The sequence below is a fragment of the Paroedura picta genome, chromosome 4 (genome assembly GCF_049243985.1).
Source record: "Paroedura picta isolate Pp20150507F chromosome 4, Ppicta_v3.0, whole genome shotgun sequence".
Taxonomy (NCBI): Eukaryota; Metazoa; Chordata; class Lepidosauria; order Squamata; family Gekkonidae; genus Paroedura; species Paroedura picta.
Window position 1 is genome coordinate 125,005,369 of NC_135372.1, and position 26,269 is coordinate 125,031,637.

At 44.9% G+C, this 26,269-nt stretch overlaps 1 protein-coding gene across 5 annotated transcripts in view; it reads left to right on the plus strand.

The window, feature by feature from the left end:
- NCOA3 (nuclear receptor coactivator 3) overlaps window positions 1-26,269 on the plus strand; it is a 109,773-nt gene that overhangs the window by 71,428 nt on the left and 12,076 nt on the right. For 4 of the 5 annotated variants that reach the window (XM_077335553.1, XM_077335556.1, XM_077335554.1 and 1 more), the window contains 17 exons: window positions 1,306-1,478; window positions 2,246-2,346; window positions 3,828-4,002; window positions 6,314-6,502; window positions 6,682-6,783; window positions 7,551-7,688; window positions 8,688-8,835; window positions 10,970-11,358; window positions 12,087-12,949; window positions 14,223-14,361; window positions 15,864-16,058; window positions 17,139-17,375; window positions 19,443-19,569; window positions 19,997-20,168; window positions 21,113-21,409; window positions 22,780-22,884; window positions 23,359-23,605. In XM_077335553.1, the coding sequence (XP_077191668.1) occupies window positions 1,306-1,478; window positions 2,246-2,346; window positions 3,828-4,002; window positions 6,314-6,502; window positions 6,682-6,783; window positions 7,551-7,688; window positions 8,688-8,835; window positions 10,970-11,358; window positions 12,087-12,949; window positions 14,223-14,361; window positions 15,864-16,058; window positions 17,139-17,375; window positions 19,443-19,569; window positions 19,997-20,168; window positions 21,113-21,409; window positions 22,780-22,884; window positions 23,359-23,605 (3,797 nt within the window). The remainder of the gene's footprint in view (window positions 1-1,305; window positions 1,479-2,245; window positions 2,347-3,827; window positions 4,003-6,313; window positions 6,503-6,681; window positions 6,784-7,550; window positions 7,689-8,687; window positions 8,836-10,969; window positions 11,359-12,086; window positions 12,950-14,222; window positions 14,362-15,863; window positions 16,059-17,138; window positions 17,376-19,442; window positions 19,570-19,996; window positions 20,169-21,112; window positions 21,410-22,779; window positions 22,885-23,358; window positions 23,606-26,269) is intronic. The other variant, XM_077335555.1, reaches the window with a different exon arrangement.

Genomic DNA, 26,269 nt, shown 5'->3' on the forward strand with positions numbered 1-26,269 from the left:
TTAGATGCAAAGTTGTGTCCGACCCATCGTGACCCCATGGACAATGATCCTCCAGGCCTTCCTGTCCTCTACCATTCCCCGGAGTCCATTTAAGTTTGCACCGACTGCTTCAGTGACTCCATCCAGCCACCTCATTCTCTGTCGTCCCCTTCTTCTTTTGCCCTCAGTCGCTCCCAGCATTAGGCTCTTCTCCAGGGAGTCTTCCAGGGAGTCCTGGGATGGGATACTTTTTGTTATTCAGTACTCATGAACAATTAATTGGGTTGGGGTTTTAAAAACTGAAACCTCTGTTAATATTACAGTGTTAAAAGTGAATGGGTGATCTATTTTAACATGTTGACATTGTTATGTGAACCTGAATCAAACCAGAACCAAAGCAGCTGCCTAACAAAGATACATCTGAAATGTTGCCATGCCAAATCTTTCTATTTGGGTTATGCGGTGACTTGATCTCATTTGCTCTCAGTTTTTGCCAAATGTGGGATGTCCCATACACTGCAAAACATTTCTGATGAGTCCTGTTTAGGGATCTCCCTGTTAGTTGGGTTTCATACTGGTTTAATTAAGTATCTTTATTTTTCTCAATGCCAAACTTTATTGCACTAGGCCATAGGCCATCGCAAAATCATCATCAGATAAATTAAAATTGTTACAAACAAACGCAGAATAAAAATTACATACATTAACCCATGCCTTCTGCTCATTAGCCCACAGTATTTGTCACAAGGCCAGCTCAAATCTTTCTGGCGGCCAAAGCAAAGGTGGCAACCCTTCGTGTCACAAATGGGTCCGTATCGGAAAGCCAAATACCTTAATTTGTCATGAGCCGAAGAAAATGCACCTGGAATGATTTTATTGAGAAATTTCCTCCTTGGATCTGTGTAAAGTGGGCATTCCAGTAGATAGTGTGGCATATCTTCTTTAAGTATCTTTATTTTTCTCACTGCATCTTAATCTCTCCACGTCCCAATTCCCTGTCGATACCAAAGTGGGTAAACCAGGGGTAGTCAAACTGCAGCCCTCCAGATGTCCATGGACTACAATTCCCATGAGCCCTGCCAGCAAACACTGGCAGGGGCTCATGGGAATTGTAATCCATGGGCATCTGGAGGTCCGCAATTTGACTACCCCTGGGGTGAACATTGGCTTGCGTACCTTCTCAGCAACCAGTTTTCCCACATATAAAAGTAGCATCACAAATGTACATGTGTAAACTTACATTAATTTTGATGGTATACAAATTATATTGAAGAAGATTGGTTTTGTTGTGAGGCTTGACTGCATAAAAATGGTTCTCTTTTCTAGTTTGGTCTGCAGTGGGGAGAAACGTCGACGTGAACAGGAAAGCAAATATATTGAAGAACTGGCTGAACTGATATCTGCCAACCTGAGTGACATTGACAATTTCAACGTCAAGCCAGACAAATGTGCAATTTTAAAGGAAACTGTTAGACAGATACGGCAGATAAAGGAACAAGGCAAGGCATTTATTCCTAATTATTACGAAGGAAGCTCTGTGTTTCATTATATCTGCATTTTGATTAATTTTGGCTCAGTGTGTTCAGTCTGGCCAACCACCACCGTGAGGTCTTGCTAGATGTGGATTTCCCTAAAGAACATTTTTGGGGCTCAAAAGGGGTAACTGGGGAAACTAGGAATGTATTGGTTGCAGTATTTGATCATTGACCGTAATCAATAAGTTAAACATTCTCAAAAAACTATATTAAAAAACCGTTTCGGGTTTGAATGAAGAAAGTGGAGGACCAATCGATGCAATTCTAAAGGGAATTTCTAATCTTCATTATTTTGTATCATAATAAAAAGAATATTGTTAAAAAAAATTGTACCCCACCCTTATGCAACACTCAGTTACTATAAAATAATAGCTCTCACCTTCAAGACCCTAGTTGCTGTTTGTAGTGGGCTAAGGAATCAGTTTTAGGGATGCCCTCCTTTGTCCATTCTGCTTTTCTCCCTTGCTTCTCTTCCTAGGATGTAACTACTGAATGCATACAATTTCCACATGAACTGGTTCTCTCTTCTGAGGATAGAGTTAGTCCCTGTTCAAAGCAGTTATTTGTTACTTCTGGTAAGAGAAACAGGGAAAATGCAGGAGGGCAGAGCTTGAGAGCCCAGAGCCCGTTTGCCTTAAACATGAACAAAAAGATCAATTGGAATGCATGGCAGATTTTTGCCAGTGTCCTTGCATATAGTGTCACTTATGAAACTTGCTTTGCAATTTTAGGAAAAGCAGCTTCTACGGATGACGACGTCCAGAAGGCAGATGTGTCTTCAACAGGTCAAGGTGTAATTGACAAGGATTCCTTGGGACCTCTTTTATTACAGGCAAGTTCAGAGGATGTTCTATCTTTGTAGAGCTAGATGAGAAAGCCATATACCGTATATACTCGCATATAAGCCGGGTTTTTCAGCCCTTTTTAAGCTTAAAAAAGCCCCCCTTGGCTTATATGCAGGTATTATAAAAAACAGCTTTCTGACAAGACAGGAGGGTTGGGGGTAGGAGACGAGTATACTTGCCTGAACAAGCAGAGGCAGGAACAGCAGAGACACAGCAAGCCTAGGAGAGAAAGAGCAGTCCCCCCTCCCTGCCTTAAGAAGACTAGCATGTGTTGCAGGAAGCTCTGAAGCCTCTGTCTCAGAGGGAGAACCGAGAGCAGAAGGAGAAACACCCCTAGAGGAAGGAATAAAGGCAAGAGGGGTCAGAGTGAAAGAGGAGGGAGGGAGGAGGAGGAGGGTGGGAAGAAAAGGGGAAAAAATCCTGCCCAAAACAGGGGCGAGGGGAGGAAAGGTGAAAAAGCCACTATCTAAACACCACCCTCGGCTTATATGTGAGTCAATAAGTTTTTCCAGCATTTTGTGGTGTCATTAGGTGCCTTGGCTTATATGTGGGTAGGCTTATATCCACACATGTGCACGGAGTCTGAAACAACACACTTCACTTCCCTTCTCTTGTAATAAACATACATTATTATTTGATTTGTGAAGATGACTGATAAAATTACAGCAAAGCACTTTATGTGTTATGTGATTCTTCCCTGCCTTGGCACAGCATCCAAACGTGAAAGGATCCTCTCATACTCTCTCCCGCCCAGCAGGGTGTAATTTTGGCATGAAGGCCAGTAGAATAAATTGAGAAATTCTAGACTAAATTTACATGGAACAAAAGGCTGATGATTGTGCAACCTGCATAGACAAAAAGCCAAATGATTGTGAGGAGGCTGTAGTGAGACAGGGAAACTGGGCAGAATTATCCTGATTCTCTTCTGATGGAAGAGAGATGAAGAGTGATCTATCCATTGTCTCCATCTCATTGTAACTCTTGAGCTGGTGCGGCTTTGTTCATCCAGGTTGCACATCTTCCAGTATCAGTGTTTCGGGGATTGTGAAAGGGACTGTTTGGGGAAGCGATGTGTGCAGTGCATAGTCTGAATCACACCCTGCTTCAAACAAACAGGACCGCAGCATAAGGCCATGCACCTATTGCTGCACTCGCAGTCCTGAGCGAGCCAGTAGAGCTGAAGAACAGAAGATCTCAAGGGCTGCCGTGTGTCAGGTGGGGCAGGAAGAGAAGGAAGGCGCTCCGAGACTTCTTTCCCTCTGCCTAATAGATGAGTAGCCAGTGAGAAGCTTCAGCTGGAAGCTGCTTGGAGTGCTACCCTCCTGTGAGAGATGCTGAGCCTAGATCTGAAAATATGCTGGTTCTGTGTTATTCCTTTGGTGCAGTAGATCTTGTTCGGGAAGCAATCTCTGTTTATGTATCTGTGCGCCACCTTGTGTCCGTGACAGTACCATCATCTTGTTTCTAGGCGTTGGATGGCTTCTTATTTGTAGTCAATCGAGATGGGAACATTGTGTTTGTATCAGAAAACGTTACTCAGTATTTGCAATACAAACAAGAGGATCTGGTTAACACAAGTGTTTACAATATCTTGCATGAAGAGGACCGGAAGGATTTTCTTAAAAATTTACCCAAATCAGCAGGTAATAAAGCCATTAGCAATCAATTTTTGTTTTTGTTTTTAAAGAAAATATATATTTAGGTTAGTCATTCTGCAAAGCATTCATGTTTCAGCTTTATAATTATTTGTGTTATTAAATTAAGCAAAATTATCAATCTTCTCTCCCCCTGGTTACCTTTTTTTTGTGCCTTTTAATGGGGATAATTCATTTAGAAATTATTTTTATAATATAAGTTAAAAATATAATTTTGATTGAATCACCTGCAGTTCACTTGCAATATAACTAGCAAGCTCTAAATTCTACAACTTCACCTATCATTCTACCCTTACTTAAACAAGGAGTTAAAAGGCTCTACTGTAGCAGATCTGAATTTTCTTTCAAATTAGGAAAATTCAACAATTAGTTTACTTTTGGAACACAGTAGTCTAAATCAGGGGTAGTCAACCTGTGGTCCTCCAGATGTTCATGGACTACAATTACCATGAGCCCCCTGCCAGCGTTTGCTGGTAGGGGCTCATGGGAATTGTAGTCCATGAATATCTGGAGGACCACAGCTTGACTACCCCTGCTCTAAATTCTATCAATTGTTTGAATGCTGCCTTCTAGATCCTTGAGTAAATTTGCTTACATCCAACTGGTGTCAGTCAGAAATTATGCCTGCCCTGAACTTTGCTGCCTGAAATCCTGATCCAGAAAACCGGATCCAGAAAGGGTTGGATCCAGAAAGGAGGTGGTTGTGCCACATATTGCTGTGGTACCATTACAAGAACCCTGCTGGCTCAAACCAGTGGTCCATCTAGTCCAGCATCCTGTCCCGCATAGTGACCCACATTGAGGCTGAGGCCTTCCCATGATTCTGCAGTTCAGAAGATTAGTGCCTCTGACTGTGGGTGGTTCTCCTCAGTCACCATGGCTAGGAGCCATTGACAGACATTTTAGGTACTGAAAAAGTGTATGGGAGGTGTATCTGCAGGGAGGTGTATCTGGTGCCTGTACATTTCTTTGGTCATCTCAGAACTAAGCCTCAGTGATTAGCTAGGATCATAGAATCATAGAGTTGGAATGGACCTCCAGGGTCATCTAGTCCAGACCCTGCACAATGCAGGCTTGCTGTGCAGCCTACCAAGCCATGTTTTCAGTGCCCGACCTTCAGAGGCAACTAGACAACAGGTGTCTTCTGTGATGGCATCTTGCCTTAGGAACACCCTCCACCCTTGAGGCTGACACCTCCTTTCTTTTTGGTGCCACACCTGTATTTTTTTACCCAAGATTTTAGTTAAGGGATTTATCATCAGCTTTTTTTTTATGAGACCCTTCTCTCTTACAAATAGGTTTTTGTGCTGCTTTACAATGGCTTGTGTTTAATATCATGATATGGCTTTAATTGCATGTTGCCTGTTCAGAGTCCTGCTCAAGGTGATATGGGAATAAAGCAAATAAGCAAATAAATGTTAGGCAATGTGTGCACAGCTTGCAGAAATACTGTGTGTGCATGATGGAAAGGCCAGGTATTCCTTTCCCCTTCCCTAGACCTGTCATCTTTTTTCCTGGAGTCCTTTTCCTAATCAAGGGAAAATTGAGAGGAAAATCTTTTCTTGACTTTGTGACATTCACTACATTGGCACATCCAGTTTTATACTTGGAAGCAAATCCCTGTGATTTTTTTTAACGAACACCTTTGAAGTAACAATGGGTTGGATCCAGCCAGCTGTTTCCCTAAATCTTGCCCATTTCACTTTCTTATTACAGCTTGCTTTCCACATAACTTCTGTCTAGCCAGGCCCCAAAATTCTCAGTATTGTCTTTTCAGTGGCCAAAAAGGATCCTTTAGTACTTGTACTGTTTTCACCAGTGAAAAAGTTGGTTGGATCCAGTCATGAGTCCGTATCCTCCTCTTATGTAGGTTTGCAGATTAGGGTTGGGTGCTTTGGTGCCCAAAGTGGCTGGTCTCTCCCGGTGCAGCGAGCGCCACACCGCGGGAGGGGAGGTGTGGGCGTTAGCGTGCCGGTAGGCGTGCACACGCAGGCGCGGAGCTCTACGCCTGCGTGTGTGTACCCGCCGGCTCGCTGATGCCTGTGCCTCCTCTCCCCCCCACGGAGCGGGGCTGGCCGCCCTGGGAGAGACCGGCCACTTCGGGCACCAAAGCGCCCAACCCTGCTGCAGATCCCATGCCCATTACTGATCAGCTGCACATCCCCCTCACTTCAGGAAGGCTCCAGCATCTGACATTTGATCACTTTTAGCTCCCACAAGTAACTACTTCAGATTGCAGACTAGCACAAAGCTTCCGCTGTTCTTGAGACAGAAGTTATTTGAAATCTTTGTGTTTTAGTGAACGGCGTTTCTTGGACCAATGAAGCACCTAGACAGAAGAGTCATACATTTAACTGTCGCATGATGGTGAAAACCATGCATGATGTTCTGGAGGATGTAGGGAACAACCAGGAGTCACATCAGCGATTTGAAACCATGCAGTGTTTTGCTTTGTCTCAACCAAGAGCTATGATGGAAGAAGGAGAAGGTAATGGCAAGAGACTGGCTTACCTCTGTGAGTTTTGATTAGTATGTATAACATATATGTGGGATTCAGCTGATCTCCATCTCATGCCTTAGCAGCTAAGAATATTTGTTAGTGCCCTAGTTTTCAACAGCAAAATATCTGCAATATGCATGGAACAACCATATTTTTTCTAATTGCAGATTTGCAGTCCTGTATGATCTGCGTGGCCCGTCGTATTTCTGCCGTGGAAAGAGTATTTTCACCAAATACAGAGAGCTTTGTTACTAGGCATGACCTTTCAGGTGAGAAACCTCTCTGAAGAACATAACTTTATTCCAAAATATAGCAAAATATGTTTTACAACCTATCTTCTCTGTTTTTGTATGACTTGATAGTATATTAAAACTTGTTCTTGTACCATTTGCTTGCTCGGGATTTCTCCAGCTCAAAGGCCTGGATCAGGCAATAAACACACTTCTGACATTCTCCTTAGATGTGTGGAGGATACCAGTATTGTGCCTTTCTGCCCACTGACTGTTTTAAGCTGAATGTATCTGGTTTGCCTCGCACTTCTTGGACTTAATGCAAGGATAGTTGCCTAGACCCAGATCATGTGGCCAAACTTCCCAACCTCAGACATGTAATCAGCTTCTTTGTTTGGACCAAATTCAATTTTTGTTGCACATATATTCTGTTGAAACTGCATATGCTCTTCACTGTGCTAAGGGAGAAGATTGGGAGACTTGCCCAGGCAAGCCAAAACTGCTGGGTAATCTTTGCCCTGTTTCCTGGTTTAATCAGTAAAAGATCCATTCCGTTCATTCAGTTTTGTTGGTATGGTTTTAGACCAGCCATAAAAGATCTTAAGAGCAGGGCCAGAAGTATAAGATCTAGCTGTATCTAGCTTGACAAAGTTTTTTCTCTGATTGCTTTGTTTGGTAAGTTGCTTATATAAGGGGCATTATTAGAGGGAATATTTTTCCAGTGTAAAATCATCATGGGTAGGATATGTTGTTTATTTTTTGGAATTGTTTATAATATGGGTTTCTCATTTCTCTTCCCTTGACAGGTAAACTGGTTAACATAGATACAAATTCCCTAAGGTCTATGAGGCCTGGATTTGAAGATACAATCCGTCGTTGTATTCAGAGATTTTTATGTCCAAATGAGGGACAGCCATGGTCAAATAAACGCCACTATCAAGAAGGTAAAAGCTTTTTCTTAACAAATAAAGGAATATCATGCTTTCTTTTACATCTAGTAAGGTAAAGGTAATGGAACCCCCTGTGCAAGCACTGGGTCATGTCTGACCCTTGGGGTGACGCCCTCCAGCGTTTTCATGGCAGACTCAATACGGGTGGTTTGCCAGTGCCTTCCCCAGTCATTACCGTTTACCCCCCAGCAAGCTCATTTTACCGACCTCTGAAGAATGGAAGGCTGACTCAACCTTGAGCCGGCTGCTGGGATTGAACTCCCAGACTCATGGGCAGAGCTTTCAGACTGCATATCTGCTTCCTTACCACTCTGCGCCACAAGAGGCTCTTTACATCTAGTAGTCTTAAATAAATAAAGCTGATTGGGAAACTTGAAAAACTTGATTGGCAGTATCTTTTGGCTGATGCTAAATAAGTTAGCCTACATTTCCTGCCTTCGCTTCCATACCTGCAGCAGTCACATAGCCAATGTCTTCTTGTTGCCATCTACCGGTCTTTTTTCAGTGGCTCGTTTTAGTGTATCCTCTTTGGTGGAGCGTCATGGCAGGTTTTTTAGTGAGGTTCCCCTGGGTGCACAGACCATGTGCATGACATTGGAGCCAAGCTCCCACTTCTTCTTTTCCTGCAAAATGTATGCGAAATCCAGAGCTTCCCTGATTGCTCTTGTCCTGTCAATTTACGTGTACCATTTTGCAGATCACTATCTCTTGGACATTTTTTCAGGTAATGGTAGAAAGGTCACTGGCTTGGTGCAGTGGTTAAGAGCTGGGTGAGATTCCTCGCTCCTCCACGTGCACCGCTGGGTGACCTTGGGCTAGTCACAGTCTTCTTAGAGCTGTCTCACAGAGCAGTTCTGTCAGAGCACTCCCCCAATGTTTCAATTCTTGTGCTGATATTTTTTGGAAGAATGAGTGATGGTATTGTCAGTTATGTTTCCCTGGTTTCTGCAATGTATAACTTGCGGTACTTACAGTTTTTGTCCTCCCCAACAGCTTATATTCAAGGTCACTCCGAAACTCCCCTCTATCGGTTCTCCCTAGCAGATGGGACACTAGTGACAGCACAAACCAAAAGCAAATTGTTCCGAAACCCAGTTACCAATGACCGGCATGGCTATATATCCACCCATTTCCTTCAAAGGTGCAATTTATATTTTTTATTTCTAAGATAACATGTTTTCACTACATTTAAGAGAGATGTCAATGTTGAAAAGACATTGAGTTGTGTAAATGGTTTAAGTCAGGGATCCTCAACCTGTGGTCCTCCAGATGTTCATGGACTACAATTCCCAGGAGCCCCTGCCAGCAAATGCAAATGCTGGCAGGGGCTCATGGGAATTGTAGTCCATGAACATCTGGAGGACCACAGGTTGAGGATCCCTGGTTTAAGTGACTGAAATTTTAAAAAATGTGCTCCCCTCTGTTTGATTATATCATATGCTGAAGAGCCATCTTCTCTATATTCATTTGTGCTGGTTCTGGTTTCAGTGCCACGTTAAGATGCTTGTATCTTAACTCAGAGAAAGTTACCCTGCACCAAGTCAAACCTCTGGTCCTAGAGGAAGAGCAAGAAAGCAGTGGCTGCAACATCCTTTGTTTCCATCTTTCTTAAAGGCAATATGCTTAGATCAAAAGATTTCCAGTTTGGTGTAGTGGCTAGGAGTGCGGACTTCTAATCTGGCATGCCAGGTTCGATTCTGCACTCCCCCACATGCAGCCAGCTGGGTGACCTTGGGCTCACCATGGCTCTGATAAAGCTGTTCTGACCGAGCACTGATATCAGGGCTCTCTCAGCCTCACCCATCTCACAGGGTGTCTGTTGTGGGGAGAGGAAAGGGAAGGAGATTGTAAGCCGCTTTGAGACTCCTTTGGGTAGAGAAAAGCGGCATATAAGAACCAACTCTTCTTCTTCTTCCATGTGTGAGTGGAAAGCACTTCTGCTCGTGCAGTGGTGGTGGGGAAGGGGGCAGTTTCTTTGACTTCTGTCATTTTCCTCCTTGAGGTGCAGCCTGCTGTTCATTAAGGTTAATGGCTAATCTATCCTGGAATATATTCAGTGATTAGGATGGGTTTGAGGTAGAGGCACCAAATTCGAAGTGTAGTTGCTGGAGCATCTCCTCAAAAACACCCCTGAGTTTCAGAGTCCAACTCTTCGGGCACTCAAAGCACATGTCCCCATCCTCTATGGTTTCCAATGGAAGAAAATAGCTTGGCGATATAAGCCCAAGCAGAATGTCCTAGAGAATTTCTGCAGTAGAAAGGGAAGTGTGTTTGGGGGACATTTTTGTAAGGTCAGCAATGCAATGTGCCCAACAGAGGCAGTTTGATTGTGGCAATGCCAAAAGCCAACAGAACTAAGGTCGAATCTGAGAATCTCTGACATAGAAACTTGGGGCGTAGTGGGAGGGGGGGATGTCTTCAAGGACGGCAGAACCAGTGCCAGTCCATCAGCAGAACCACTGAAAACCAGAGCAAAAGGCAGGAAAGACCCCTACAGGAGAGAACGGAAGGCTAACTTTGTAGTCCTTTAAAGTTTAAACCTCTCCACCACCAGATAGTTGGTACATTGAAATTGAATGAAAGCCAAATATTTTCTGCTTTATTTGGGCTCAACTATACCAGTAGTTGGTCCAATTCTGTAATCTGTATTTGGCTTTAAAATACCAGTAAGGTATAAGGCAGGGGTAGTCAAACTGCGGCCCTCCAGATGTCCATGGACTACAATTCCCAAGAGCCCCCTGCCAGCAAATGCTGGCAGGGGGCTCATGGGAATTGTAGTCCATGGACATCTGGAGGGCCGCAGTTTGACTACCCCTGGTATAAGGCATGTAATGAGACCATTCTTTTTTTAATGAATTTGAACTGAAGGGCTTGTCTACTTTACTGCTTGTTTATGTTTTGGTCTCCAGTTTATATGCTGGAAGTTGACTGTGTTAGCTTTCTGTATCTTCTTGATGGTTTTTGTGCTCGTTTTAAAAAATGTAACAGCTGGGTAGCTTTCAAAGTATTTTAAATCGCTCTGCCTAGTTCTTTTTCATGTTGACAGAAAAACATAAACAGGCTTTAGGAGAAGACTTTGCAGCCTGATGGTGAATTCCTGCCGTCACAATTTATTCAGTAAGAAAGATTGTATGTGGCAGCTCTGATATATCCTGCTGTTGAAATTATATTAGGGATATATACTGAATAATGTTAGAAAGCGTAAGGGTAATGTTGTGAAATCTAGCCTCTGTGAAGGTCAGTATCTCATGCTGTCTCATGTGTGCAACTTTCAGAGAACAAAATGGATTTCGACCAAACCCCAGTACAGTGGGCCAGAGCATCAGAGCTTCTTCAACGGGGAGCACAAATGCAGTCAGTGGCATGATGAACATGTCACCTGGGCAAAGCATGCCTATGCAGAATAGGAACTATGGCATGGGAGATCCCAATTTAATGGGACAGATGGGCAGTGCTAGATATGGAGGTCCTGGAAATATGGGACCAATGAACTCCGGACAACCCATGCAGCCTTCTCCCTATCAGAGCAATAACTACGGATTAAATATGAGCAGTCCTCCACACGGCAGTCCGGGCTTGAATTCCAGCCAGCAGAATTTAATGGTGTCTCCTAGGAATCGTGGGAGCCCCAAAGTGAATTCACACCAGTTTTCCCCTGTAGCAGGTAACAGTTTTGTGTATATATCCCTTTCCCCCCTCTTTGTCTTCAGAGCCCAAAATTCCATGTGGTTCTTCTGTTCACCATTAAAAACAGGAGCATTCAGGAAGTCTGAAAGGCAGGTTTGAACTTGGCTTTGTGAGAACCAGCAAGACTCCTGTGGCATTTTTTATTCCTGCAAAAGCTTTCATGTACTAGTTTGTCAGATGCAAATAAAGCTTTTGATGGAACAATAATTAAGGTCTTTAAGTTGTGGTAAGGCTCTTGTTGGTATTTGCTGGAATAAACTTAACTAGCCTGTCTGTCTGTCTGTCTGTCTGTCTGTCTGTCTGTCTGTCTAACTTTCTTTCTTTCTTTCTTTCTTTCTTTCTTTCTTTCTTTCTTTCTTTCTTTCTTTCTTTCTTTCTTTCTTTCTTTCTTTCTTTCTTTCTTTCTTTCTTTCTTTCTTTCTTTCTTTCTTTCTTTCTTTCTTTCTTTCTTTCTCTCTCTCTCTCTCTCTCTCTCTCTCTCTCTCTCTCTCTCTCTCTCTCTCTCTCTCTCTCTCTCTCTCTCTCTCTCTCTCTCTTTCTCTCTTTTTCTCTTTTTCTCTTTCTCTCTTCCTCTCCCTCCCTTCCTCCTTCCACTACAGTTCACAATGTACATGGGTAAACCATTGATTAAAATGCTGGGCTTTGTTGAAAAGTGTCACTTGAGAGGCAATTTCCTTCCAGAGTAAAAGCTGTCCTTCTTTGTAGGCGTGCACTCTCCAATGGGATCCGCCAGCAACACAAGCAGCAGCAGCTTTTCAAGCAGCTCTCTTAGTGCTCTTCAGGCCATCAGCGAGGGCGTTGGAACTTCTCTTCTCTCTACACTTTCTTCACCAGGACCTAAACTAGACAATTCTCCAAATATGAACGTTGCTCAGCCAAATAAAATGGGGAACCAGGATTCTAAAAGCCCCCCTGGGTTGTTTTGTGAACAAAATCAAGTGGAGAGTTCAATGTGTCAGTCAAACAACAGGGAGCTCCTTAGCAACAAAGATATCAAAGAGGAAAACCTCGAAGGCTCAGAGCAAAGGGGACCTCCGGAAAGCAAAGGCCATAAAAAGCTTCTTCAGTTACTAACTTGCTCCTCAGAGGAGAGAGGGCATTCAGCACTGTCAAACTCCCCCTTGGACTCCAGCTGCAAAGAATCTCCTACCAATGCCACAAGCCCTTCGTCAGGAGTTTCCTCCTCTACATCAGGAGGAGTGTCATCTTCATCCAACATGCAAGAGAAGCACAGGATTTTACACAAGTTGTTGAGGAATGGCAATTCTCCAGCAGAGGTAGCCAAAATCACAGCAGAAGCCACTGGTAAAGATACCTACCACGACAGCGGCAGCACAGCTCCTTGTGGCGAAGGAACAGTCAAACAGGAGCAGCTGAGTCCGAAAAAGAAGGAGAACCATGCTCTGCTGAGATATTTGCTTGACAAGGATGACGGGAAGGAGCTTTCAAAAGAGATAAAGCCTAAAATAGAAAACATGGACAGCAAAATGGGACAGTGCAGCAGTTCTGCAGGGCCTACTTCGAGCCAAGAGAAAGAGATGAAAATCAAAATAGAGCCCACAGAAGAGGTAGTGTCCCAAACTTGTGTAAAATTCAGTTAATAGGATTGTTAGTGATTTGCCATGTGAATAAATTTCACTTTCCTCCAGTGGTGTGCAAATGGAAACAGAAACGGGCTTCCCACAGTTCTGCTTGTGCAAGATCTTGTGTGCAATTCCTGGTGCAGTGGGCCCCCAACACAGTGTTCTGGGTACCTTGGCACTTGCCAACCCCACAGGGCAGGACAGTTGGGGACCCCTGATCTAGTACATTCCTCTCTTTAAATGAGTGCCCAGAAATTGTTAGAACAAGAACTTGCAGATACGCAGGTGGAGAACCAGAAAGTTAGATTTGGCACAAGAGCTGCCGGTCTTTTTCTTCAGGATAGATTCCAATGAGTAGCCGTGTTGGTCTGAAGTAGCACAGTAAAATTAGAGTCCAGTAGCACCTTTAGGATCAACAAAGATTTATTCAAGGCGTGAGCTTTCGAATAAATCTTTGTTGGTCCTAAAGGTGCTACTGGACTCTGGGTCTTTTTCTTGTATTTCTTCTTACACAAGAGCTGTAGCACAAGTGTAAATTTTGCACTGGATCAACCCCCTTGCATATAAACGCTAACCACTGCTAATCTGCAATTCAAATTGTGCTGTAGCAGAAACATTTTAAAAGATGTTTAAATATGTTATTACTTAGTAGTTAACCTTAATGTTGAGGAGTTTCAGCTGCGGGTGTAATTTTAAATTGAAAGTTTCAGTGCAAAGACGAAACTGAGATTGTGTTCAGTTAATCATTTTAAGTTTTTAACAGTTGATTTGATCTGCATAAATTTGCATTGGAACAAAACAGCTATGAAGAAAAAAGCATTCTTCATTTTTAGATGCACATGTGTGTCACAGCAGGCTCCTTCTCAGAAGAGCCATTCTTTCTTAGAAGGTGCCTGCCTCCCATGGATTTGTAAATTTGTAGAAATGTTATCTCAATTTTTAAAAGTCTGCCGGCAAGTTAACTGGGGATGTCTTTTTAAAGCGTTTTTAAAGTCTGCTGATGGATCCCTAATTTGGGGATGGTGTTGCGTGTAATCAGGTGAGCTCAGAATGCCCAACTAAAAATCTAATGGTTGCTTCTTCATAGATCAGTAAACACTCCTAATTGTCTGAATGATTACATGGTTTCCATATGGTTCTTTTGAGCCAGCCGGGTGTTTCAAAGACCCTGCAGTTTTCAGCCCGATCAGTTTGAAGGTATCTAAATGGAAATGCAATGTGATTTTATTGTAAATAGTTTCTTCTTCCTCCTTTTCAGATGAGTGGAGATTTGGTTGACAATTTAGATGCAATTCTGGGTGATCTGAGCAGCTCAGATTTTTGCAGTAATCCCATGTCTGTGAATGGGAATAATATGGGGAACAAGCCGGTGATGTGTCCAGGAAATCCACCTCTGGGTAAGTATGTTGTAAGCAAATGTCCTTATCTTTCAGATAACCCTTTGTGGGGACCTTATATGATGAACTTTTCATTTTCCATAACTTGCATTTAAAGGCTGTATGTGTATTGTCGAAGACAGCATTGTGCCTGCAGAAGAAAAGGCGAAAATGCCAGGTGATAAGTGACTGCTTCATTATCACACAAAGCTCCTACACATTTTGCCATGTAGGCTTCATCAGGGGGATCAGCGAATTTACTTAGTGCTGGACCTGTTTGCTAGATTAATTTACTGGATTCCCCCTGATGAAGTCTTCCCAATGAAACAGGTAGGGGCTTCGTATAATGATGAACAAGTCACCTATTACACAGTAGTCAGCCATTTACATGTCAAGAGGCCCAGACCTTCTCCTGATGTTGCCTTCTGGCACTGGTGTTCAGAGGTTTACTGGCTCTGAATGTGGAGGCTCCCTTTAGTCTGTCTGGTTTCCCTTTGCAGCTGTTTGTGCTTATAGCACGAACCGGCACCCATCATACAGAGTCAAAAAAATGAGTGACGGCCTGACTCTCACAAGGCATGTGGAACACATATCTGCTCGGGGTTCTTTGGTCGCCTCCTTCCCCTCTCTCCGACACACACATACACACAAACTCCTTTCCTTCCATTCCCACCTGCCCTCGCCCCCCCCCCACCTCTCGTTTGCCTGACTTCCTCCCTGGCCCCTCCCTCTCTCTCAGACACACACATAAACTCCTTCCTACCCATTCCTTCCCTCCCACCTCCTCCCCCAGACTTCCTCCTCCTTCCCACCTATCCCCAGACCTTCCTCCTTCTTTGCTACCCCCCCACCCTCGTATGCAGTGGCACTGGCCTGGTTGGCCACTGCGCCACCCTGCAACTACACAGGCCTCAGGCAGCGTGACAGTGGCCTGCCCAGCCTCGGTGCTGCCATGTGACTTGCCCAGTCTTTGGGCAGGGGCAGTGCTGGCCCGCTTGTCCTGCACACAGCCCCACCACTGCCCAGGCCTACTCAGGCAGCGCAATAGTGGCCCACCTGGCCACCACCCCACCCCATGACTTCCCAGGCCTCCTTGGGCAGTGTGGTTGTGGCCCAGCTTCCTCCTCCGACGGCCTGTGCTCTCCCAGCCTGCTGTGCCACCCTGCAGCTGCTGCAGCCTCTTCCAGCATGCTTCCTGGGGTGGGACTATGGACATCGTCACATCCGTTACATCCGTTTCAGAGGATACACCACATCAAGAATGACTGCATTCATATAACATGATGAGTCAGTAACCAAGCTTCATGAAGAATTTCTGAAGAATGATCTCTTTTAAAAAGCACATCTCACTGCAGCATCCAGTAGAGATTTAGTTATTCAAGGTTATAATGGTTATAATGGTTATTCAAGGTTCTAAACTTCTATAATGTTATTAAATGCTTAATAAGCATTCACACAGTTGCTTAGCTTCTTTTTAAGTTCAAAGATACTACAGTTGCTAATAAATTTTAATTCTTTAATAGGTATGAGAAGTCCACAGTCTGTGCAGACTGCCCGTCCTCCTTTCAACAGAGCCATGTCTTTAGACAGCCCTGTGTCTGTGGGCTCAAGCCCATCTGCAAGGAACGTCAATGCGTTTTCGATGTTACAAAAGCAAACCGTGATGGGCGGAAGTCCAAGAATGATGGAAAACCCGGAAAATTTTGGAGCAAATATGGGTTTGTTTGTTAATACAAATAACTTTTTGTTTCCATCTGAAAAACTCTGAAGGGTATAAACTTAAGAACAGATTGTAGTGAGAATGAGTAGATCATGTGATTTTTTTTTAATGTTCTAGTTGAAAAAGATGGACCAGCTGTTAGCTGCAAGAAGAGTTCTCAGGAATCGATTGTGCTAACCTGTTTTGGCTGAGGTTCTTAATGGGCTAGTTCAAATTGTATCCAAGGTTTCATCGGAGAGGCCAGCGAGACAGAATCAAACCATACTTAGCACAAACACCCTTGCTTGGTTGTATATTTTGCCTAATGTTTGCCTTTCCAAATCTCAGTTGTAACCGTCTATAGCAGGGGTAGTCAACCTGTGGTCCTCCAGATGTCCATGGACTACAATTCCCATTCGCTGGCAGGGGCTCCTGGGAACTGTAATCCATGGACATCTGAAGGGCCACAGTTGCCCACCCTTGCTTTACATAAACTGAAAATCAGGCCTGCAATATTGCTGCTTCTGAGCTTCATTTACACATGGTGGGGGAAAAAAACTGGCAGGGATTCATGGGAATTGTAGTCCATGGACATCTGGAGGACCACAGGTTGAGTACCTCTGGTTTATAGGGCTGCCGAGGCTGATCAGATGGAAAAATGGCTCTAAATCGTGGATTGCGTCTACATCTCTAAACTGTGGTCACACGAACGGTCGCTTTGTCAAGAGGCTTGACACATGACTGAACAATGATGTCGACCCTGTCCTGTGCTTGTTTGTGTGCTGTACTTCATCTCAGCTGAATTTTGATTATCTAATTTATATTTAACAGGCAAAAGATGAAAAATATATGGCTGGGATCCAAAGTAGCCCATATGGAAGTAGCGGTTTGTGGATTTTTACTCTCGTAGTATGCCCATGCTGCTCCAGATGGGGCATCCCAGACTTCTGGGGCTATTTCTGGCATTCGGATGCTGCAAAACCCAGCACATGTGACCCTCTTTTTTGGGGGAAAAAAATTAAACAAAAATAATTGTTGTACCAAAGCACGGCTTGTATTTTCCAAGAGGAAATAATCTGTGCTCTTTTTTTTTTTATAGGTGGCACAAACAGAAATATGTCTATGAATCAGAATTCGGGAGGCGAGTGGAGCTTGCCGAACCCAAAGGTTAGCAGGATAGAACCCTCTAGTTCGGCCCCAGTGGCACGGCCAGGGCCAGACTGTAACTCGACACTTTCAAGATCTGCAATGGGAGGGTCCATGCCTGGCTTGCCCATGAGATCAAACAGCATGCCCAGTACCAGAACCATGCTCCAACAACAAATGATCCATATGAGTAAGTTCTTATGAGCATTTTTTGATTTTATTGTGTTTGTGTGAAAAGTCCTGCATTTGTTCATTTTGTTATGTTTGGTAACCACGCAGTTATGGGTTTAAACTACAAGTAATGTAGTTTACACGCAGTAATGGGTTTAAACTACAAGTACAATGATATAGGCTTGATATCAGGAATTTTTTTTTCATAGTCAGAGTAGTTCAGCAGTGGAATAGGCTGCCTAAGGAGGTGGTGAGCTCCCCCTCACTGGCAGTCTTCAAGCAAAGGTTGGATACACACTTTTCTTGGATGTTTTAGGATGCTTAGGGCTGATCCTGCGTAGAGCAGGGGGTTGGACTAGATGGCCTGTATGGCCCCTTCCAACTCTATGGTTCTATGATTCTAACCAACATGTGGCCACTTCCTGGATAGTCAAATCCATGCCATAATACCAGTTCTGGCTATCATTTAGGATTCTGCATATCCCCATTTTTGTGCAAAAAAGACAAGCAAACGTCATGTTGAGGTGATATTCAGCCAAGTTCAGCAAAAAAGTTGAACTGTGGAGTTCTGATAGTATTTTGGGTTACTGCAGCTTGGGCAACTGGTTGTTCACCAGCTTTGGTTGGTTTACAAGCTGTGGGAGATAGTCACTCCCAACTCCTGTGCTAATCATTTCCAGATTTCATTTGGCTGATACACTCTTTGTGGATTTGCTTTAGAAAACTGTTAGGCAGCTTGAACTAGTTGAGAACATGGGATGTCTGGGGTGTGTTTTTGTCAACAAGTCACCCCAATTTTAAATTTAAATTTATCTGGTTGCCAATTTATTTTCAAGCCCTATTCTGTGTTGGTTTTGTCTAATATGATTTTGGACCAGAATATTTAAAGGACTGCCTCACCCGCTCTGTCAACCTGTTGCATAGGGTTGGTGGTACAACTAAGAATGCACTACAAAATGATACATGTTTTATATTCCATCTTGAGTTGATGATGCACCATTACTCTATCTGTGCCCCGTAGTTTCACTTGGAATTAGCAGGGGAAGCTTTTCTGGTGGGTAATATTATTAGTTTCACTGCCAGAATATTAAAGACCAGGTTATGGAATGTCCCCTTCCCTTCTTAGATGTCCATTTGAATAGGAATTTGATTGCCTTTTAAAGATAATATAAATTGTATTTGTATGAACTTCACTAGATAAACCACAGTAAGGGAAGGGCTGGATGACTGGAAAAATAGCCTTTTACTGCCTTACTGTGATACTTCATCACATACTACTGATGTGATGATGGACTGTTAAATGGGCTGAGCAGTAAATCTGTCATGAAAGGGGACTTTTCAGGGATAGCCTTTTGCTCTCTTGTGCTTGCGTTTGCAGCCTGAGTTGGTTGTGACATTGGTGCTCTCTCTCCCCTCCTGGCTTTTGACATTTCATTTTTCTGCTCTGGCTTGTGAAGCCGTCATTGTGTAGCCAGAAAGATTTGTTATGTGCTGCTGCCATCAAGGGCAAACAGAGTGAATGCCTCTGCATTTCTGCCTTTTGGTTGACTGTGAGGACCTTTGCTTGTCCTCAGTGACCCTGGCACAGAGGTAGTCAAACTGCGACCCTCCAGATGTCCATGGACTACAATTCCCAAGAGCCCCTGCCAGCATTCGCTGGCAGGGGTTCATGGGAATTGTAGTCCAGGGACATCTGGAGGGCCGCAGTTTGACTACCCCTGCTCTGGCACATAGCCAAATCATAGCCGCAAAGCGGTTCCAGTTTAAAGTGGTGTGATCGCTGTGTTGTGGTGGAGTTGTAGCTTCCAGTTCCCCAAGAAGTACAGAGGATAAGAAAGAGAGTCTCCTTTAGGAGGCTGGAAACTTATGCTGATGTGTAAGGGAATGGTGAAAACCCAGATATTTTGAGTTTGCCACTTGGATGACTATGGAAGGGGTGGGGATGCTAGCTGGATGTTTATCCCCCCCCCCTCCTTTTGACCTCCATTTCTCCTTTTGGTAATTTGTTTGTACACTGTGAACATCTCCCTGTCTAGCAAAATGGACCCTGGAAATAAGTATGTGTTTTCTGTTTATTTTTTTAAAGGACCAAATGATATTAATATAGGAATGACAGGAAATCCCTATGCTCATCCAGGACCATCTAACCAGTCAAGTTCATGGCCGGAAAACATGTTATCTATGGAGCAAGGACCTCGAGGCTCACAAACCAGGTACAATGACATTCAGAACAAGATGGATTGTTAACTGGCTACCAGTTGGCCTCCATCAATATTTTAAAAATATTTGAACAACCCAAACAAACCTAAAATGTTTGTTTTTTATTTTTATTTCTGAATTCTTTTGGAATTCAATACATCTGTGTGCTCTCAATAGTGTGCCTTCACAGCAAAAGTTCCCTACAGTGAAATAAAGTCAGGGGAGAGAATAAGAGGTTCATTGTGCATGGCAAAACCCAGTACTGGTTAGGTGAAGAGGGTTTTGTTTTAAATGTTGCCTGATTCCCAGTTGATATTGCCCATATCTCATTGCTTTAGGTAGCGCTTTCACCCAGTAGGAAAATACACCGTGTCTGAAGGGGAAGAGCTGAATAGCCGATGATATCACGTTTCAGTAATTGTAACATTTTGACTTTTCCAGGCCATTAGTTAGAAATACGTTGGATGATTTCTTATATAATGTTCCGAATGTTGATGGCCAAAGTGATGAAAGGGCTCTTCTAGATCAACTGCATATGTTGCTGAGTAATACAGATGTCACCAGCCTGGAAGAAATTGATAGAGCCCTAGGGATTCCTGATCTTGTAAATCAAGTAAGTCAACAGTGGACATGAGATCTTTATTTGCCAGATCTTTCAGGGGTGGTGCAAGGCAGCTGACTGTAGCATACCTCATGTAAGAGTTTGCATCTGTACATTCTGCTCTCCAGTAGCTCTTCTGCCAGGCATTCGATTGAGGCCAGGCTATAGAGACCATCAGAGAAGCCCACCCCCTTTCATCCTGGAACTTCTAAATGGATCGGACTTGGGAATGGGAGATATCGACTGCAGTCTGCAGTAGTTTTAATAAATCCAAACTAATTTTATTGCTTATTGTCTATTGGTTTTAAACTGTTGTACGCTGCCCTGAGATGGCTGTGCTGAGAAGGGGCAGTTTATAAATAAGTACAATAAATGAAATATACAATTTGATATTATATAACACAGGGGCTGAACATAGCTCATTAGCTCAGTATTATAACCTTCCAGATGTTTGACAACTGGCTATCCCAGACAAATAGCAACAGCAGGCTAACCAAACTTCTGACGGTCTGTCGCATATTCATGGTAGGCTATGCTTAGCTTAGGTAGGCAGTGCATTATATAAGCAAGGTACTGATGTATCATCTTTTTAAAAGGCATGGGGAGAATGGGGTATTTTGGAGCCAGAGAATGGAGCCAGTTTGGTGTAGTGGTTAGGAGTGCGGACTTCTAATCTGGCATGCCGGGTTCGATTCTGCGCTCCCCCACATGCATCCAGCTGGGTGACCTTGGGCTCGCCACGGCACTGATAAAGCTGTTCTGACCGAGCAGTGATATCAGGGCTCTCTCAGCCTCACCCACCCCACAGGGTGTCTGTTGTGGGGAGAGGAATGTGAAGGCGACTGTAAGCCGCTTTGAGCCTCCTTCGGGTAGGGAAAAGCGGCATATAAGAACCAACTCTTCTTCTTCTTCTTCTTCTTCTAATGCATCAAGCTTGCATCTTCTTTATTATAAAGGGTCAAGCTTTGGAACCCAAGCAAGAAGCATTTCACGGCCAAGAAACTACTGTAATGATTGACCAGAAGCCTCCCATGTATGGTCAGCCCTACCAGGGGCAGGGTGCGGCAATGCCAGGGGGTTTCACCACCATGCAAGGTCAACAGCCACCCTTTAACTCTGTGATGAATCCAATGAATCAACAGAGCAACTTCCCAATGCAAAATATGCATCCCAGAGCCAGCATGATGAGGCCCAGAACTAACACCCCAAAGCAACTCCGCATGCAGCTCCAGCAGAGGCTTCAAGGGCAGCAGGTAACCTTTCCTCCTCGTTAGAGAGCAAACTACATCGCCTAAACTGATTTACATTGTTGCCTCCAGCGTGAAAACCGTTTTGTATACCCAGTGGCATCCATTGCAAGGACCCTGGGATGACCTTATGGAAATTGTTTATTCCTTTTTTCTTTTCTTTTTTTGCCTTTCCCTTCTTCACCTCCAGTCTTTGGAAAGTTAATTCCCAGGGTCACAAACCAAAGACACATTTGGAATGGCAGCCGTGTTGGTCAAGAGGCAATGGTGCGGAGAGAGAAAGGAGTGAAACAGCTCCTTCCTTGTTCTCCTGTCAGTGAAGCTGTTCTTATGCAAGAGTCAGGAGAGAGCACATCTGCTTTTCTTCCTCCTCCTTGCTGTTTTGCTGTTCCTGAGTCACTGTTCTGTGTGGGTTTTGTGATCCCCAGCAGTGAAGTTTCCCAGGGTCAGAAAGGACTCCTGGTCTTTTGTGTGTGTGTATTTGTGCAGGAAGACGCTGCTGGATCTAGTCCGGTCTTTCTTGTATCCCTAGAACTGAGAATATCTGACATTACACATTCCATGGTTATTTTGGTTGTTGTTGCTGTCCCCCCGCCCAGGTCCAGTCACAGCTGACTTATGGTGACCCTGTAGGGCAGGGATTCTCAACCAGGGGTCCAAGGACCCCCGGATGTCTGTGGGAGCTCTGGAGGGGGTCCGCAGCCTTTTCTTTCCTGCCAATAGATTTGGCCACGAGCTAGGGAACCAGTCACTTGAGAAACCCTTGAGACATTGTTCAGGCTTCAAGAAACTCCAGAAATGGCCCCATCATGCAAAATATGGTTGGGAAGCAGAGCTGTGTACATGCCTGCCTGAGCCCCTACCCTTTCTACCCCCTCCAGGCCCATCATTAGCCATTTTGGGAGGGGGGACAGATCAGGTAATAATCATATCACTCAATAAATATTTAACAAAATTTAAAAATACATTAAAAAGTAATTAACTCACCCATTTGGGAAACCCTTTCAGGGCTGTCAAGAAACCCCGGGGTTTCATGAACCCCGGGTTGAGAAAGCCTACTATATCCTTTGAGAGGGTAGGACCTTGAAACCATCCCACCCATTCTAGACTCGTTTTTCAATGGTCCCCTAAATCTCCTAGTTTTTCTACTGGGGGAAAAAAATCATTCTAGGCCTTTATGTCTCTAAGAGAGATTACCATTATCTAATGTTGATGGTATTATGCAGACATCTTCATTGTACACATTTTGAGGAGTAAAATTCACTTAGGAAGGGTTTTAAAATAATGACTTCAATTTGGAGTTCTATTTAGATCATGTGTTTTGCAGAAATGCTTATTTTAAAGCAGCTATGTTACACCCCTTTCTCATTTTTCAGTTTTTGAATCAGACACGTCAGACGTTGGACATGAAAATGGAGAGTCCCAGCCCTGGTGCTGCATCGGTGATGAGGCCCGTTATGCCTCCTCAGATGGGGTCACAAGTAAGTCTTTATCATCTGTGGGGTGGCAGGCATAGTGCAGGAGGTTGGACTAGATGACCCATGAGGTCTCTTCCAACGCTATTATTATATGATTTTATGATTCTATGAGAAATATGGAATTTGCAAACTGCTAGTTTCGTGATAATGGTCTAACATTGTGTGTAGATTGTGCTGCATGCTAGTTCAACATGGCTTACATCAGATTCTCTTAAACTGGTTCGCAAGAGAAATGTTCATCTGTTGCTGAACTTTCTACTATATACACCCGGGATGGTCAATCTGCGGCTCTCCAAATGTCCATGAACTACAGTGGCCATAAACCCCCCTGCCAGCGTGCATTTGGAGACCCATCGTTTGGCCACCCCACGATATACAGTTTTACGAATTCTGAGCATTGTACACTTAAGAATTGTTGGGTTTGTGAGCTTAATGGCTTTTCTTCTCTGTTCTCCAATGTGTCTCTGAAAACCTTAGCAGCAGAGCTTCCTGAATGCTCAGATGGTGGCTCAGCGAAACAGAGAGCTCATAAGTCATCACATCAGACAGCAGAGAATGGCAATGATGATTCAGCAGCAGCAGCAGCAGCAGCAACAGCAGCAGCAATCTCAAGCCTTCAGTCCTCCTCCAAATGTAACTGCTTCGGGGAACATGGATGGTTCTGTCGTAGGCCCACCAATGGCTCCAGTCCCACCCCAACAGTTCTCATACCCAGCAAATTACGGTACTTGTAGCCCCTTTTCACTTTTCTGTTGTTTCTTTCTGTTCCTTATGGATCCGACTGGCCTCCATCTTGTAACTCATATCAAGGATTTGGAGTAAAATACACCAATAAAAGAAAAGGAAGGGCATATTGGGTGAGAGGAGTCGGCAGTGTAGATGAGGTTGACCTATTAGAAGGAGAGGAGAAGAAGAGTCAGTTTTTATACCCTTCCTGTCTCCGCAACAGACAACTTGTGAGGTGGGGGTGGGGGCTGAGAGTTCTGACAGAACTGTTCTGAGAGAACAGCTCTAACAGGACTGTGACTAGCCCAAGGTCACCCAGCTGGCTGCCTGTGGAGGAGCGGGGAATCAAACTTGGCTCTTCAGATTAAAGGCCACCACTCTTAACCACTACACAAAGTTGGTAGACTGCTGAGCTAAAACAGCATTGTCAAAGTGTATGTGTGTTGTACAATTGATGATCTGTGTCGGTCCGTTCATGTGACATCTCAGTGGTTCCCCCTCACCTTGGCTGTGGGGTGCTAATCTGAATGATGGCATAGGCATTTCCAAACATGCTGGCAGGCCATTTGTCTTGACCGCTGGGAAGATCCCACAGCTAACGTCAGGCTATTTACATTTGTAATTCCACCTACAAACATGCGCATCTGTCCCAGTTTGCTTTATGTGAGACTGTAAAAATAATATTTTAAGCAGGAAAGCTATTTAGTAGTTTTTTTTAATGCATTTATTTATGATTACATTTTTATACCGCCACCCCCTGCACAGCCGGCTCGTGGCGGTTTCCAATCAGTAAACTACAAGCACATCCATAAAAACATCATAAGATCCTCCTAAAACATATATAACTGCTATTTCATATGTATATCATATGTAATTTGAGTTGAGTTTTGGGAATTGGTAGGATGAGTGAAGGGAGGCAGAGTAGTTTGCTGATGGAAGGTTTTCTGATGAAGTGGTGGATCTCTGAAGCACTAAGAAGGCATTCCGAGATGGTCACCTGTCTCCCAACAGTATCATTCATCTCTGGTCTCTGTGATCTGTAAGTGGTTCTAAATCCTTTACTTTAGGAGCCCTTTTGCCGAAAGCCCAAAGAAATCACAAGCAAAAGCAGGACCACTAAAGTAAATGAAACCATTCCGACACTGCTTCTACATGGAATCAGTTCTCTGTGTAGTTCTTGCTGATGTGACTGAGCACCCTCATAGCAGTTCTCCTGCACTTTTCTTGCCTCAGTCCCCTGCAGCTACCTTCCCTCCGGGTGTATGTATGTGTGTGTGGGTTGGGGGGGCAGCGGCAGGGGAGTGGCATTCTTGGGGAATGAGGGAAAGAAAACGGTGCAGAGGTGTGTGAGGCCTCCAAAACCGCTCACCTTCCTATTCTCACAGCATCCAAAGGTGCTTTAATTAATTAGATTTGGGAAGGACTTCAGTAGAGCGGAGCGGGGCAGGGACCCAGAGAAGCAGGACAAATTGTCGTGGTTCGGTCCTTGGTGGCTTGGGAACGGGACCGAACCCCGCCATCAGAGGCGCCCGCGATCACGGAGGTAGGGCATGGTGATCATAGGCAAGCCGGCAGCTGGGCGCCCCACCCGATCGTTGAGGTGGCAATGGCCGCTAAAGAACCTCAATGTCCCCCTCCACCTTTTGACAAGGGCCCGGAGATGGCCCTTTGTTCCAGGAAAATGGGCCATCAGGAACCCCGGAAAACCTCGCATATGTGCATGAGTCATGATTGTATCAGCATGTTCCCTCCGCAAGTACTGGGTGGGGCAATACAGCCTAAGGAGGTGGGTTTTGTATAAAAGGGAGCTTCCACCTGGAGTTCGGTGGAAGCTCTTACTCCATACCAGCGGACTCCACGTTGCTGAAATAAAGCTTGTTCCTGTTGTATCGTTCACCAGGCCTGGCGTGACGTTTTCTTCAAAGGGGCACCCTGTTTTTTCAGTTAGCAAGCGGGTTCCCGACATCGTAAGAGCTTCCCACCGAACTCCAGGGTCGGCATCGCATCCGAGCGCTTATCGGGACGGATCCAGAGATGGCGTTTTCAAGCAACGGGGCGGTCTCGACCCCCACGAACCCCGGGAACATGAGTTTAATGTCCCCGGGAGATTTCCTCCGAAAATCGGGGGGCCAGGAGCAGCTGTCCGGGACCCCGAGACCCTCGGCAGCGGCGGCCAAGGGAAGGCGCCGGGCCATGGGTTTCCCAAGCACGGCGGGGAGCGCGCCGAGGTCTGGGGGGTTGGCCCCAACCTGGGACACCCAGCTGAGGCAGGCGCTTCGCCCGGTAGGACCTGAGGAATCCCTAGAGGACCTGCGGCGGGCCATGGCGGACTTGGCCAGGCGCTTGCAGGCAGCTGAAGCCCGTGAGCAAGCTCGGGCCGGGCCCGGGGGGACTGGTAATACAACGGCGGAGGGGATCGCGTCGAGTGAGGACGTCTCCAGCGACGAGGACGAGCCCGGTACTGGTGAGCGGGCCCCGGACCCCGACCCGGAGCAGTTTTCAGTCCCGAGTAGGCGAGACGGCCAGCGGAGAGGCGAGATAGCAGAGGATCTCGGGGGAGCGGGTGAGCCGACGGGGCGGCGAGAGCCGGACCAACGCAGGAGCGACGTGCAAGGCAGGGAGCGGCACGGCGTCGTTGGGCAAGTTGGTAGCCGGTGGAGCG